This window comes from Dipteris shenzhenensis, chromosome 1, assembly GCF_047967505.1.
Source record: "Dipteris shenzhenensis isolate YYH24624 ecotype China chromosome 1, Dip_SZ_1.0, whole genome shotgun sequence".
Taxonomy (NCBI): domain Eukaryota; kingdom Viridiplantae; phylum Streptophyta; class Polypodiopsida; order Gleicheniales; family Dipteridaceae; genus Dipteris; species Dipteris shenzhenensis.
The window spans coordinates 35,082,050-35,096,564 of record NC_141596.1 but is presented as its reverse complement, the minus strand read 5'-3'; the positions used below and the strand labels follow the sequence as shown (position 1 = coordinate 35,096,564).

The window sequence follows — 14,515 nt, the reverse complement described above, 5'->3', positions numbered from 1 at the left end:
TTGGTCGTGACTTGAATCATTTTACTATTAGTGCACTTGGTTGTAACTTCCTTGTTTGTCTCAGGCCTGCTTACAAAGAAGTTTATAAATTTAATAACGCAAGCAGACGATGGAGTTCTGGACCTGAATAAAGCTGCTGATATATTGCGAGTAGGTTGATGAGTTTCTTTGCCACCATGTGGGATCATTTCCTGTGTGTCTTTATAATTGCAGGAGAGGATTGCCTATATTTAATTTTTCCTTTAATAACTTATCATCTGCTCAGTTTTGAATCTCAAGAGTCCACAGTTTTTGTCATCCTGCCAAAGCTTGGTCTCCCCTTTCTTTCCTTCATTTGAATTTAAGGTGGAAATGGGATGAGTGGATGGGAAGGCTTACATGAATGCTCGCATTGTGACCATTGCCTTCTTAAATCATGAAATAGGTTCAAAAGCGCAGAATTTATGATATCACAAATGTGCTTGAAGGTGTTGGACTGATTGAAAAGAAGTTGAAGAACAGAATTCGCTGGAAGTAAGTGCTTTTTGAAGTTAAGGATTTGATGCTTGACTTCTATGTGGAGGCCTCGTTAAGCTTTCAATCTTATCAATTTGTTGACATGTTTTCAATGCCATACACGTGTGACTGATTGTGGTGGTGTAAATATGCTACAGAGGCCTGGGTGTTTCAAGGCCAAGTGAAGTGAATGAGGAAATTGATTCCTTGAAGGTCATTCTACGAATCTCTGTTTGTAGTTCAACTGGCTAACTGATTGGACTTGAAACATTCAAGATTCTTTGTGGTGATTTGCTATTGATAATCAGTGCTGTTTAATATGTTGAGTCGACATTTGCAGGCAGAGTTGGAAAGCTTACATTTAGAAGAGAAGAGGCTAGATAATTGCATCAGGTCCTTTCTTGTCTGATATTTCTGTACATAAACTATAATGTATTCGATATTAAAAGGAACAATTTTGCGTAGGATTGCACATCATCCTCTAGGGATTTTGACACATCAGGGTTTTAAGATTGTCACTTATATTTCTTATGGTTCTTATGGTGACATATACAAGGGCCTAAATCTGTATGCAGGGAAACACGGGAAAGATTGAGGATCATAAGTGAGGACGAAATTAATAAGCAGTATCCTTTAAGTTTCTATTGTTGGTGTGTTGCTTGGTTGGGGTAAGGTTGATCACTTTTTCATATCAAGGGTTGTGATAAGAGTGGTGTTGAGACTTGATCAAATCCTCTGCAGTTGGCTTTATGTGACTGAAGAAGATATAAAGGATTTGCCTTGTTTTCAGGTGATATATTCAATCGAATTACCTATTGCAATTGTGCTTGCAGATTGCCAAATACCTCTTAACAGGCTTGGAAATACTAATCGTGTGAAATTTTTTAGTGGAAGCTGTATGTAAACATGCTTGTATCCGATGACCTGATCGACCCCGAGGTATTGCAGATTGGGTATGGAGGAGCTGCTCGGTGAGCTCCCCCCTGCTGCCCTTGGCTCCTGTCTGCTCCACATGTTGCCCCCTCCTCTTCGTTGCCCCTCCTCCCTGCCTCGCCCTCACCCTCGCCCTCGCTCTGCCTCGCCCCTCCTCCCTCTCCGCTCTACCTTGCCCTCCCTGCTCCACCTCCGCCCCCCCCTTGCCCCCACCTCGTGCCTCCTTCCCTTGTTGCTCCCCCGCCTTGCCTTCTTCCCTACGCCACCGCCCCTTGCTCCGCCCCCCGCCCTGCCTTCTCCGCCGCTCCACCCCTCCTTTCGCCTCCTTGCCTCCCACTCCCCCTCCTTGCCGCCCCGCACTTCCTCCTTTCCTTCTGCCCTTCTTCCATCAGTGCATCCCCCTCGCCGCTCCGCCTCCCCCCTCCTCCTCCTCTTCTCTTGCCTCTCCCGTCCTCCTTCCTCTTCATTCCTCCTCCTCCTCTCCCTCCTTCCTCTCCTCCCCTCTACTTTCCATGCCGTCCTCCCATTCTCTCTCCTCAGCCTCGCCTCGCCTCGTCATTCTTTCTTTTCCTTTTCATTTGCCCCACTGCAGCGGGAGCATTCGTGTTTGTTACGGTGAAAGAAAATCTTGGTGGTGACCTTTGGTCTGGTCAGAGGGGCTCTATGGAAGCACTCTTGACTCCCATAGCCGTCAAGGTTCTTCTTTTCCCAGCTGACAAGAAACAGGTACAACAGGCAGTTCAGTCTCTCCAGGACAAGGCGCTTGTGGGCCTCATTGTGGGCCTCCTCCCTTCCCCTCAGTTCCCCTCCGATGGTAGTAGCAGCTTCTTCCGCTTCGACACCTCAGTTCCCCTCAGTTCCCCTCAGTTCCCCTCCGATGGTAGTAGCAGCTTCTTCCGCTTTGACACCTTTGCCATCAGACAAGGGAACGACGATGCCTCCTTTTGTCTCCTCATTGCAGCAGCAGGTCCGCTTAGAGAGGGATCTTGAGAGACGAGGCTCGTCCTCTCGGCCAACAGCTCCCAACCTCCAGCTTGGGCGTCCCTTACCATGAGACTTCTGGAGGTTAGGATCTTAGAACTATCTGGAGATTCCGGACTCATATCCTTTACCATTGGAGATCACGCTCATGGTCCTTCAACCCCTCAAGGGGGGTTTGATCAGTGCAGAGTGGGATCTCAGACACACTCCGTTTGGAGATTTCTGTTTGTCTCCACAGGGTTGGAGAAGTGGTCCCCGGAGGTGTTTGATGCTATTTTGGGTAATCAGCTTATGCTCATGATGGACGAGTGGATGGGACGATAGGGACTAGATCTTTGGTACGCCCATGGCGCGGAGGTGAACTTTCAGTTGAGCTTCATGCGCGAGGAGTTGGTGTGTGGTTTAGCGACGGGAGTTATTAAATTGCCGATGGAGGCAAAGGTGGACGAGGCACACTTCTGGGTCCTTGAGACGTGTGCGGATTTGTTCGGGATGGAAGTCTCCTTTATGATGAAGTGAGCACGGAAGATCGATATTGAGTCGGTATCCACCCTAGTACGACGTTGCACAGACACTGACTACTCGCCCTTTAAACCCTCGGCAAAATCACACAAGTCAATCTTTCTAGGACAGGCACTTACCCACAGGAGTCTTGTTCTCGACTCCCTCGTCCTCATGAGCTAGACCATAGTGAGTTGGAACATACATGGGCTCCACGATCGTGTTCGTGGCCAACCGCAATACCTGATGCTCCGGCACGAGTTGCAGAGGGCAGTGGTAGGGCGAGCAGTGGACATTCCTATGATTCAGGAGCACATGTTTTCAGCAGCAGACATCAGACGACGCCATCACCTTCTTCTAGGGAGAGGTTCAGAGGAGTGGTCTCCCGCAGTAGGATGGAGCGGAGGGGTTTGCATCTCAATCTCACAGACCTTGGCTCCAGAGGTCTACGATCAGGGCGAGCTCATTCCAAGACGGGCAGTTTGGATGGGAGTTCGGACGGGAGAGTCCAAGATTGGAATCTTGAACGTGTATGCCCTATTGTGTAGACAGCATCGTCCGGTCTTTTGGAGGAGGCTGTCAGAGTGTCTTTCGAATGTTGACTCCTGGATTGTTGGAGGGGACTTCAAAAACTTGGAGTTTGGGGAAGACAAGCAAGGCGGCGTCTCGTTCTCTGAGATACCAGTAGCAGAGCGTAGTACCGAGGAGCAGTTCATTTTCATGATCAGTGGCAGAGACCCATGGAGAGTGTCAGAGTTCAGCAGGACTCCTGGCAACCTTCTCTTCTCCTTGGGACAGAGGAGACACGATGGATTGCTCGAGAGATTGGATCGCTTCTATGTTGGAGATTGGGCATTACGTAGAGGTGGCGCTATCGAGATTCTGGTAGGTACGATGATGTTCGACCACTCTCCAGTGGTACTTCACTTGGATCAGCCTCGTTGAAGTCTTCTCCAAAAGGGGGTCCGCATCCCAGAGGATCTCTTGCAAGACGAGGAGATTCAGCAGGTTATGTCAGAGATCTGGGAGCACTCAGAGATGGCATCAAGTGAGGGTTGGGCTGCGTGGGTTGTCGATGCGATTCAGAGGAGCAGTGTGGAGCTGTAGGCTCACGCCCTCAGGCGGAGGAGGACCCTTCAGGAGCTCTTTCAGACAGATTCTTGACATGACCTCCGGTTTTTATAGGCAGCTCTTTTAGACAGAGAGGATGGCTATAAAAACCGGTGGTCATCCTTTAAGGAGATTCTTGACATGACCACCGATTTTTATAGCTAGCTCTTTCAGACAGAGAGGATAACCCTAGCCGATCTTGTGGCCTGAGAGCTAGTTTGGGATCACGTTCTGACAGTAGTCTCGTGGGACCTATGTAGCAGACTTGAGGAGCCTTTCACAGAGGAGGAGCTCTAGGAAGCCCTCAAGGCTCTCCCGACCCAGAAATGCCCGGGGGAGGATGGCTTGACTCCGGCCTTCTTCTGGAACTTCAGGGAGATTATCTCCACCCCTTTCCGTTTAGCTTGCCAAGAGATTTTCGACACAGGCCTTCTCCCTCAGTCCTTGCGCTGGGAGTGGATGTGTTTGATCCCGAAAGAGGGAGATAGATCAGATATCCGACAGTGGAGGCCGATCACTTTGCTTGATTTTGCATACAAGATCCTCGCCAAGGTCTTGAGTTTGCGGTTACGGCCTCATCTTACCGACATCATCTATGACACACAGACTGGGTTTGTCCAGGAGCGCAGCATCTTGGACAACATCTTCACGTTTTGGGAGGCAGTGGATTGGTCCAAGGAGGAGTCACAGCCACTGGCCATTCTTCTCTTGGACTTCGAGAAGGCCTACGACAGGGTGGAGTGGTCTTTTCTCGAGGGCACTATGAGGAGATTGGGTTTCTCAGACCGATGGGTCAGAGGAGTTCCAGCGTCATACGCAGGGAGCTCTAGTTATTGGAGGACACACAGGCGAGGCCTTTCCTCTCTCTCGCTCGATCCGCCAGGGCTGCCTACTAGCTCCCTTCCTCTTCTTGTTTGTAGCGGAGGCTCTGGGCTACTACTTGAGATCATAGGTGGCGGGTCTCACAAGGTTGAGGCTCCCAATCAGATAGGAGGAGCTCCTTGACTCGGAGTTTGCAGATGACACGGCCTTGTAGTTGAGGGTACCACAGCGAGTCTAGAGAGAATCAGAGGCGCCTTGGCTATCTATTGTGAGGCCTCGGGGGCAAGGATCAACTGGACGAAATCCATAAGATTCTTCATGGGCTTTGAAGAGACACATGAGATCCATGTGTGGGGGAGTGACTTTTGTTTTAGATGGATACCGCGGGGCCAAACAGCGAGATACCTCGGTTGCTAGGTGGGTATTGACATCATAGTAGAGCAGCAGATTGCTCCGGTCCTTGAGAGTGTACGGCACAAGCTTCTCTATTGGAGCTCGACCAAACTCTCCCTCGCAAGCCACGCCTTAGTGGTAAACTAGGTCCTTGCCACTGCCTGGTATATTGCCTCTTGTTGGTGCTTTTAGAGAGGATGCATTGGGCAGCTCCGACAGTTGGTACAGAACTTCCTCTAGGTAGGTTCAGACGGCACGAGGAACACTAGGGCCAGAGTAGCTTGGCAGATGGTGATCATGCCGCAGGCATTGGGAGGCTTGGGTATCATTGATCCGAAGATGCAGAGCAGGGTCCTTCTGGGCAAGTTGATGGTTCGTGGCGTCACCCCAGGTGTCAAGCCTTGGAAGCTCCTCTTACAGAGAGGGCTTTTGAGGAACACCCCACGCATTGGGGGACAGTGGCATCCTTAGATGGATCTTCTCAGAGGCCCCCCTTATGGGGAAGGGCTCCCCCCTGATGAGAAGCCTCCACAGGGTTTGGCAGAGACTAGCAGGGGGCCTCAATGCTCATCCGTGCTCCGTCTAGATGCAGAGAGGAGTTTGAGCACCAGCCCCTTATGTGGCACCTAGAGGTCAGAGATCAGGAGGGACATATGCTTGGGCAGCGGACTCACATTAGTTGGGCACAGTGGGACAATGGTCCAACAGGGTCTTTTGGTCGTTGGAGCAGGCTACCTATGGACGCAGAGGCGAGGCTTGACGTCCTAGCGCATCTGAGAGGGGCAGGGCAGCGGATGTGGGCGAGATCGACTTAGCATTCCTGAGTCTTGGTGGGAAGGACTTCAGATTTGGAGAGACAGCAGATGGTTGGGACAATTTTCCCGTACTGGTGTTCCCTTGAGGATTTTGATGCAACGCGGTAGCATGCACCTTGGCTTCTTCCGTGTAGGACGCGGAGGCCTGCTTCAGCCCCTCACTGGGAGTGACCTTGAGATGGATGGGAGTCTTAATGGGATACACTGGCAAGTGATCAGAGTGGTAGGACGTTTGGGAAAGGAGTGGCACATTGATTCCAGTATCTCAGAGTAGGATGTCTCGATCTCAGAGTAGGACGTCTCTCGATGGCGCCTCTGGCTATGGGAGGGTAGACCCCTAAGGGAGATCCAGTGGGACCTGAGGGAGTAGTTCTGGTCCTCCAGGGGCGGCCTAGCTGAGAACACCACACGGATTGGCAGGAGACTTCAGATGGACTCGTTGAGGTGGACTCCCTCGAGGGAAAGACATTGGGTGACCTAGAAAGTGCCCCCAGATGTTCGCTCCAGGTTTTGTACGCGTTTGTGGACGAGTTTGCGGTTGAGGAAGATTTCATACTTCTTTTGGCTAGCAGCCCACGGAGGCTTGCCCATTGGCTCCGTGGTTGGAGCATATGCGAGTGGAGGAGCCACTACTGCTCAGATGGTGTCCTGGAGACTATCCTGCACTGCCTATGGAGCTGCCGTAGCGCAGCAAGGATCTGGATGAGAGCCCTCAGGATCATGACACGCATGTAGAGTATACACAGAGATTACACCTGGGGGATGGTGGCTTGGTTGACAGAGGGAGGACACGCGTTTCAGATTGATGAGATCTCCCCAGCCTACCCGATACAGGGTCAGAGCATTCAGAGGATTGCACTCCACGAGGCAGCCCCCCCTGACACCCTAGCTCCTCCTCTTAGGGAGGACAGTGTTTGGGAGGTTGTAGCCAGCATCACGGCTTGGAACATTTGGATGGCTCGGTGCAGTCTTGTGATGGGAGAGCACTCGGTTCCACCCTCGGCTACCTTGGTTGCCATCTGGCAGGATATCATTTACACTCTACGGTCCCACCTGGGAGCGCGGGAGTCCAGGCTCCAAGGCGACTATTGAGAGGCGTGCTCGTTTTTGCAAGGCTTGGCCTGCAGGTTTTTCTTACATCTTCACTCCGCGAGGGATTCGCTGGCTGTATAGTCCCCCCACTTGGCTGTTAGCCCCAGTTCCAGAGATCCCCTAGGCAGTGAGCTGGGCTTCTCTGGAACAGGCCGGTTTTTCTTTCAGCCTTTTCCGGTTTTTTCTTACTCAGCACCTTTGGGGCTGTTGTCTTGTATGAAATCTTTCAAGCATTAATAGAAGGTTCCTTTCTTTGGGGGGGGGGGGGAACATGCCTGTATCCTTTAAAAATGTAAAATGTTGTATACAATGTTACTAAAAAACATGCATGTATTCTTTAAAAATGTAAAATGTTGTGTACAATGTTACTAAAAAACATGCCCCTTGCTTTGATGAATCAGAATGAAACTTTGATAGCGATTAAGGCACCTCACGGCACTACATTGGAAGTGCCTAATCCAGATGAGGTAATTGTTGCAGCTCGATTCAGTGATGCTCTTACTTTTGACTGCAATTAGAAATCCCTTGAAAAGTGTTTGATTAAAAAATGTTCATTAAACCTGAGGTCTGCACTGACTTTGTGGGCTATGATGAAACAGTATGATTTCGATAACCAATAACTGAATTGTTTCTGAATAAAATTTCAACCGTCACAGGCTGTAGAGTATCCTCGGAGGCGCTATCAAATACTTTTGCAGAGTGCTGGGGGGCCAATAGATGTTTATCTTGTCAGGTGCTCCTTAGATTAGGCCTATCAATTAGCATGCATGTTCAAGTCGGCTTGTCAGAAATCTGTAAACCTTCATATTCTTTTCCAGATACTACTAGCTAAAGGTTAATTGTAGTTTTACACCATGAATTATACTACAGCCGATTTGAAGAGAGATTTGAGGAGATGCATACGGCAGAAGTGCCTGTAGAGATGGTCAATCCAGCTGTTGGGACATGTACTACTGCAGTTTCAAGTCTTCCAGAGATGGGCCACACCATAGAAATGGAAGCAGAGGCCCTTGAGGGGCAGCCATTGCGCCCAGAACTGACGAGTCCTCATGACATTGGTGGCATAATGAAAATTGTGCCAGCAGATGTAAACGTAAGCATGTTGGGCAGCTGTTTAACTCCCTCATATGCTAATCAAAAAATCTGTCTCATTATTCCTTAAATGAATCTGATAGTGTCCTTCTGTTGCAGGCTGATGCTGATTACTGGCTTCTCTCTGATGCGGGTGTTGGAATAACAGATATGTGGAGAAGTGACTGTATCCTTAATATTTGGATAATTTATTAGATTTAGTATTGGCAGTTACCTTAATTGTGTATCGCATTTTCCACCCTGAAGGTTTGCATTGATAGATTAATGAATTTGAAGTCCTTAACATGATAAAGCTTCTAATTCCATGTGGGATGACGTTGTGAAGCTTAATGTGGATGAATTCGGTATTGACAATGAGAGGTCACATCCCCAAACTCCTCCAAGTACAGCCTAAGCTGCTTGTCAGCTGGTTTCTTTTCTTCATTTGTATGGAATTTGCCCCTTTCCTAAAATCTTCAGGAAAATTGGTCAGAATTTCATACTCTTGTATCATATTGTATGTGGGCCTAAGGTTGCGCTAAAGTTGCCTACACCCACGTGCAACCTATACTAAATATTTCATTTGTACACCAAGTAACGTTTCCAAAGGCGATCTTCAGATCAAGTTTACAATCACTCTGTTTTCAAAGATGGATACATCTTTGAAAGGTTAAATTGGTTGAGTATCAGCTCAAAATACACAAACAGAAAACTCTGTTGTTATGTTTATGCTTGTATGCACCACATGCAGTATTGAGGTGGTGTGACATAGTTCTCACGGCTTTGCAAGGCTTAGACCTCTCCTCATTCTTCCTCCCACTTGTGAGGCTGTTACTCTGTTTTTGTTCAATAAAGAAACAAATTGTTTTAGAGAACTTCCTTGTGCTTTGTAACTTCCACTCACTCTCAAACTGTCAAAAGAATTCTCTGCGACATTGATACAGTAGAGATACATTTAAAGGCCTAGTCATGCTCTTGTAGGTCAGCTTACCTTTGGAGGTTTTATAGGCATGGATGTCTATTATTAAATGAACCATCTTTTGGTGATTAGGATTTCAGATTTTGGAATTGATTATAATCTATTCGTTAACTGTTTTTAAAGAGTCCTCTCGATCATCTATTTGATAGCTCTTCATAGAGTGAGCACAATGGAGCAGCACAAGCATGGTTTTTGGTTGGACAAGCGAGCAAAGCCGCAAGCATAATTATAGTTACCGAAGCCAATTACAATATATGCAACGAAATTTCTAATTGTTTCCATAGTAATGAAGACATTAAACAAGGCTTATGCTTGAAGAGTTTTGAAATGTTTAGATGAATTTGAACCAGCCTTCATCAAATATTGTATGATCAGTGTGCACTTGAATTTTTTTTACAATGTAAAAATTTCACATCAATGTGCTTTTGATAGCGATCCAATTCTCAGCTGCTCTAGTTGCCAGATCAAGATGGTGATGATATCAGAGCACCGAGGGCCCTTCCTATGATTCCAATGGCACGCAAGTTCTAACTCACACAGTAATGAGCTGCTGTTGTCATCATTTTCTTTTTCGCTCCAGAGACAATAGGCCAAAGCCCCTTCTCCATGAGGTAGAGGCGTACTGTGAGTTGCGATGTAGGGAAGTTGGCTCTAGTGAGGGTAGCTAACTTTACAGCTTCTCCCTTCGATTGCATTTCTTGACCTTTGTGTGGATATCGAGCAAATAATTAGATCTAGGTAGAAAACACGTGCATGCATGCAAATAGCAAAAAGAACCACATCCCAAAATCACGAAAAGATCTCAAACAACGAGTTTCAGAAATCAAAGCATTTGAGATTTATTAATTTATGAAAATTGTAGGCTTGCTTTCTACAATAGCTTCTTTTTAGCAAGAGATTCAAGGGAACTCACTTTACACAAATTGCGACTTGACTTATTTTCCTCCTCTAATAACACCTTTCATTCTAGGAGAACATTTTCAAGTCAAAGGGATACTAGCTGATGATAATGCACTCTTCTCCACAATAGTCTCCTCAAATGCACTTTCCTTCCTTGAAGACATGAACATGATCTCCATTTTTGACAACAATGGTTCTTTGCTCTATCTTGGATATATGTGTAATGGCAACACCCAAAAATTTTTAACAACACGTATGGGTGTCCCGTTGGGTGTATTGGGCAGGGAACACACGATAGCCAGCTTCTCGCTATGTCAACATAGCCCATCTTTCTTTCCAGCATCGGATATGTACTGCAATGCACAATGCAAATCTAGAACATTCCCTTCCTCTTGAATTTTAAGGGAAATAACCTCTAGCTTTGCATATATATTGTCTAGTCCACTGCAAATGTGTGCACAATTCCATCAACTTCTTCACTTTGTCCATGCTTGCTCTTTCACTTTCCTAAGCTGTTTCCTCGGCCTTCTGCATGTGAGCATATTCATAGATGCTAGACATAAAGACATTAGAGCTTAGGGAGATTATGTAATGTTAGGGATATTGAGTTTGTGATGGATGGATTAGGGGTGGAAAAACATCCACACACACACACACACACACACACACACACACACACACACACTTCCTATTCATTTTTCCTTTACATTTACTTTACTTTCCTCCTCCCCCCCCTTTCCCCCCCTTTTTTAATGTTCCCCTTAACATTTTTCCCTTAACTTCTATCCTTTATTTTCCTTGATTTTTTGCCTTTCTACTCCCCTCATCCCTCTTTTAAAATTTATTAATTAAAAATTTCTTATTTTTTTCCTAATTTTCTTGTATCCCTTCTCCCTAATTTCCCTTTTCATTAATTTACACTTACTCTCCCAATTCCTCCCTTTTTTTTCTATTAGTTCTACTATTCTAATCTCTAAATCTAAAGTTAAATTAAACCCCTAAAGTTTTCCCTTAATTTATCTCTTTCAAGCCCTTAAAACCCAAAAACAACCCCCCTTCTCTTTCCCTACTACTAGACTCAAGTTATCCTATTTCCCTACTAGACTCAAGTATGATTTTTTATACTTATTTTACTCCTAAATTCTCGATTGGGTAAAGTAAACTCCCCACGGCCCTATTTTTTATTCCTTCCCAAAAAAACCTATATACCCTAAATATTCCTTCTTATTTTTTACTAATTTTTCTACTATGTTTCTCTATTTTTCACTAATTTACCGTACTCCCCCCTATTATTCCCTATTAGCACCCCCCCCCTTGCCCCCCCCCTCGCCCCCCCCCCCCCCCCATCCCCCCTTTTTTTCCTTTCATTCCTAATTGTCCCTTATTTCTCCCCTTATTTCTCTATTTTCCTAAATCTTCCCTTATTATTTCTTATTTACCAAAAATTCCCTCTAATTTTTCTATTTAACTAATTCTCCTCTATTATTCCCAAGGCTCTCTAAAGCCCCTATGCTAGACCTACCTAACCATTAGCTAAGCCTTAACTGCACAACGCCTCTCCTCGCCCTCGCTTTTGTTCCTTCATTCCATTTTTTCCATGCACTATCATGGGACTCCCCACCCACGTCCCCCGACTGTGTTACTCCCTACACCGACTACAAGCCAAGCTAACTACTTAAACCTCCTCTTCAGCTCAACCAACTCACCTTCCTACTATGCTTCCTCGACCAAGCTTGCTACGCCTCCTCGACCATGCCCTTAGCCTGCGCGTCCCCTTGCTGTAGGTCTGGAGGAGAATTGCACTGAATGCGTTGACCTTCCCCTTGCTATAGGCTCGGAGGTGAGTTGCACTGATTGCGTCGTACATTTGGAGGTTTAATCATGTATGCCGTCATAGTCCGTTCGCATTTTTACTTTGCTCCAAGACCCGCCGCACGACATGGATTCCCATGTGCTTGACTCTATCTTCACCACTCTCTAACGTTTACTCCCGTGTGCTTCTTTATTACTCCCTTACAGAGTTATTCCTCCAAGCCTTGCATCTCATGCCCACTCATTAAAAACCCGTTGGCTCAGTCACCCATGCTAACTATTTACCTCCCTGTATCTTCCACACTCCCCGGAGTCCCCACTACCTTCTTTGTTGCTGTAAGTAACCTTACTGCTGCTGCAGACCACAGTGCTACATAGTACAAAATTGCTCCAAGGATCCAAAACCCTCTACGGCATCTATGCCTTCTTCTGCCCCCTGTCGCGCATTCCAATGCAACCTACCTATGCGGCTCTACTGGCAGTCTGTCCCGCGATGCCTTTGGCCCTCGATCCTTCCCCTTCTCCCCTTTTTTCAAACAAACCCCCCCCCCCCCCCCCCCCCCCCCCCCCTTCTTAATCTCCCTTATAAACTTCTTAATTTGGTTTTACCTCCCTAAACCTTGCATTTATAATCCTCGTTATTAGCAATTTTTCTAATTTCTTAACTTTTTATTAGTTCTTACTTATTTTTCCTCCCCACCTCCTTTTACCCTCCTGTCTTTATCTTTAAACTTCATCGGTTTTCCCCCCCTTTTTTTCTCTCTTCTTATTTTCACAATCTCCCCTTACCATTTTCCCAAAAAATTCTTCCCTCTCTGATCCACCTCCTTCCTTCAAATTTTTCCATGTTCAAAATAAATCTCTTCTTAATTTTTAAATCCATTTATGTGCTTATTGTGCTCACATTAATCTCCTTATTTATTATTCCCCTTTCTTTTCCTAAAAGGTTACTTTAATTTAACTTCACACTTGCAAGTTCTCATTAAGCTTGATTTGTCTAAAGCTACGTGTTAAATTTATTGTGACCCCGATAACAAGGGAGGGGTGTTTATGACACCTATCTTCCCAACTTAAGTTAAAGTTGGTTCTGACCGTTTTTCTTGTTGGATGGTGGCAGGTAGGCAGACTCCCCTCTTCAATAAAAGTGATGCTGCCAACGACTTATCAAAACTCTACTGCTCACATTTTCTTTTTTAGGAAATTGTTCATCCTTTAATGATGCTACTCCTTTTTTTTTTGGGATGGTTATTGCAATGTTTATCTAGTAAACATTTCTCTTTCCTTCTCCAAATTTGTCTACTCTTCACCATGGAAAGGGGTGTTGACATGTCTACTACACACACACGCTTTCCCCTGCAACTTTAGTCCGTTGCACATAGGACCTTTAAGTCATCAAGGCCGTTTTTTGGCTTTTTGACTCCCTGATCTAACTTGGTTTTTCCTTTTTCAAAACGTTCTACTAATCCTTTTCTTGGCCTTGCAGAAATATTCACAGGACGTCATAATCCAATCCATATCTCTCAACAACCCACTCCGACTCTCACTCTCACCTCCCAAACAATACATTTAAGTCATCATGGCCTTAGCCTTTTTGACTCCTTTCATTGCTCTTATGAGCAATATTATTTTTATTCCACTTACCTTCTAAAATTTCACTTTTTAAAGGACTCTTCAAACCCAAACAATTGATAGAATTGGCCACCTTCCTCTCCTTGCTTAATCTTGCTACTGCTAAGACCTCAACATATTCTATTTGCTTCCACACTACTAAGTTCTAACCTACCTTACTCAAGCACATATTCTCCATCCCTTAAATTTTGCACTTCTCAATACTTCTTAACCTCTTCGGGTAGACAGTAGGTCATCACACTAGGTGATGACCTACTGTCTCAACTAGTGTGGTGTATCCTACTGGGACAAAGGTGGGTACACACACACACACACACACACACACACACACACACACACACACACTTCCTATTCATTTTCCCTTTACATTTACTTTATTTTCCCCCCTTTCCCCCCCTTTTTTTAATGTTCCCCTTAACATTTTCCCCTTAACCTCTATCCTTTATTTCCCTTAATTTTTTGCCTTTCTACTCCCCTCATCCCCCTTTTAAAAATTCTTAAATAAAAATTTCCTCTTTTTTTCCTAATTTTGTTGTATCCATTCTCCCTAATTTTCCTTTTTATTAATTTACACTTACTCTCCCGACTCCCCCCTTTTATTTCTATTAGTTCTACTATTCTAATATCTAAATCTAAAGTTGAATTAAACTCCTAAAGTTTTTCCTTAATTTATCTCTTTCAAGCCCTTAAAACCCAAAAACAACCCCCCTTCTCTTTCCCTACTATGAGACTCAAGTTATCCTATTTCCCTACTAGACTCAAGTATGATTTTTCTTATTTTATACTTATTTTACTCCTAAATTCTCGATTGGGTAAAGTAAACTCCCCACGGCCCTATTTTTTATTCCTTCCCAAAAAAACCTATATACCCTAAATATTCCTTCTTATTTTTTACTATTTTTTCTACTATGTTTCTCTATTTTTCACTAATTTACCCTACTCCCCCCTATTATTCCCTATTAGCACACCCCCCCCCGCCCCA

The 14,515-nt window shown here is 45.4% G+C and overlaps 1 protein-coding gene across 3 annotated transcripts in view; it reads left to right on the top strand.

Moving 5' to 3' along the window:
* LOC147905745 (transcription factor E2FB-like) overlaps nt 1-9,032 on the top strand; it is a 30,076-nt gene extending 21,044 nt beyond the window's left edge. For all 3 annotated transcript variants that reach the window (XM_087381629.1, XM_087381619.1, XM_087381636.1), the window contains exons 4-14: nt 65-150; nt 425-513; nt 654-708; nt 836-888; nt 1,071-1,121; nt 1,237-1,285; nt 7,544-7,609; nt 7,799-7,875; nt 8,013-8,235; nt 8,334-8,400; nt 8,528-9,032. In XM_087381629.1, the coding sequence (XP_087237755.1) occupies nt 65-150; nt 425-513; nt 654-708; nt 836-888; nt 1,071-1,121; nt 1,237-1,285; nt 7,544-7,609; nt 7,799-7,875; nt 8,013-8,235; nt 8,334-8,400; nt 8,528-8,628 (917 nt within the window). In that variant the 3' untranslated portion in view covers nt 8,629-9,032. The remainder of the gene's footprint in view (nt 1-64; nt 151-424; nt 514-653; nt 709-835; nt 889-1,070; nt 1,122-1,236; nt 1,286-7,543; nt 7,610-7,798; nt 7,876-8,012; nt 8,236-8,333; nt 8,401-8,527) is intronic.
* The last annotated feature ends 5,483 nt before the right edge of the window (nt 9,033-14,515 follow it).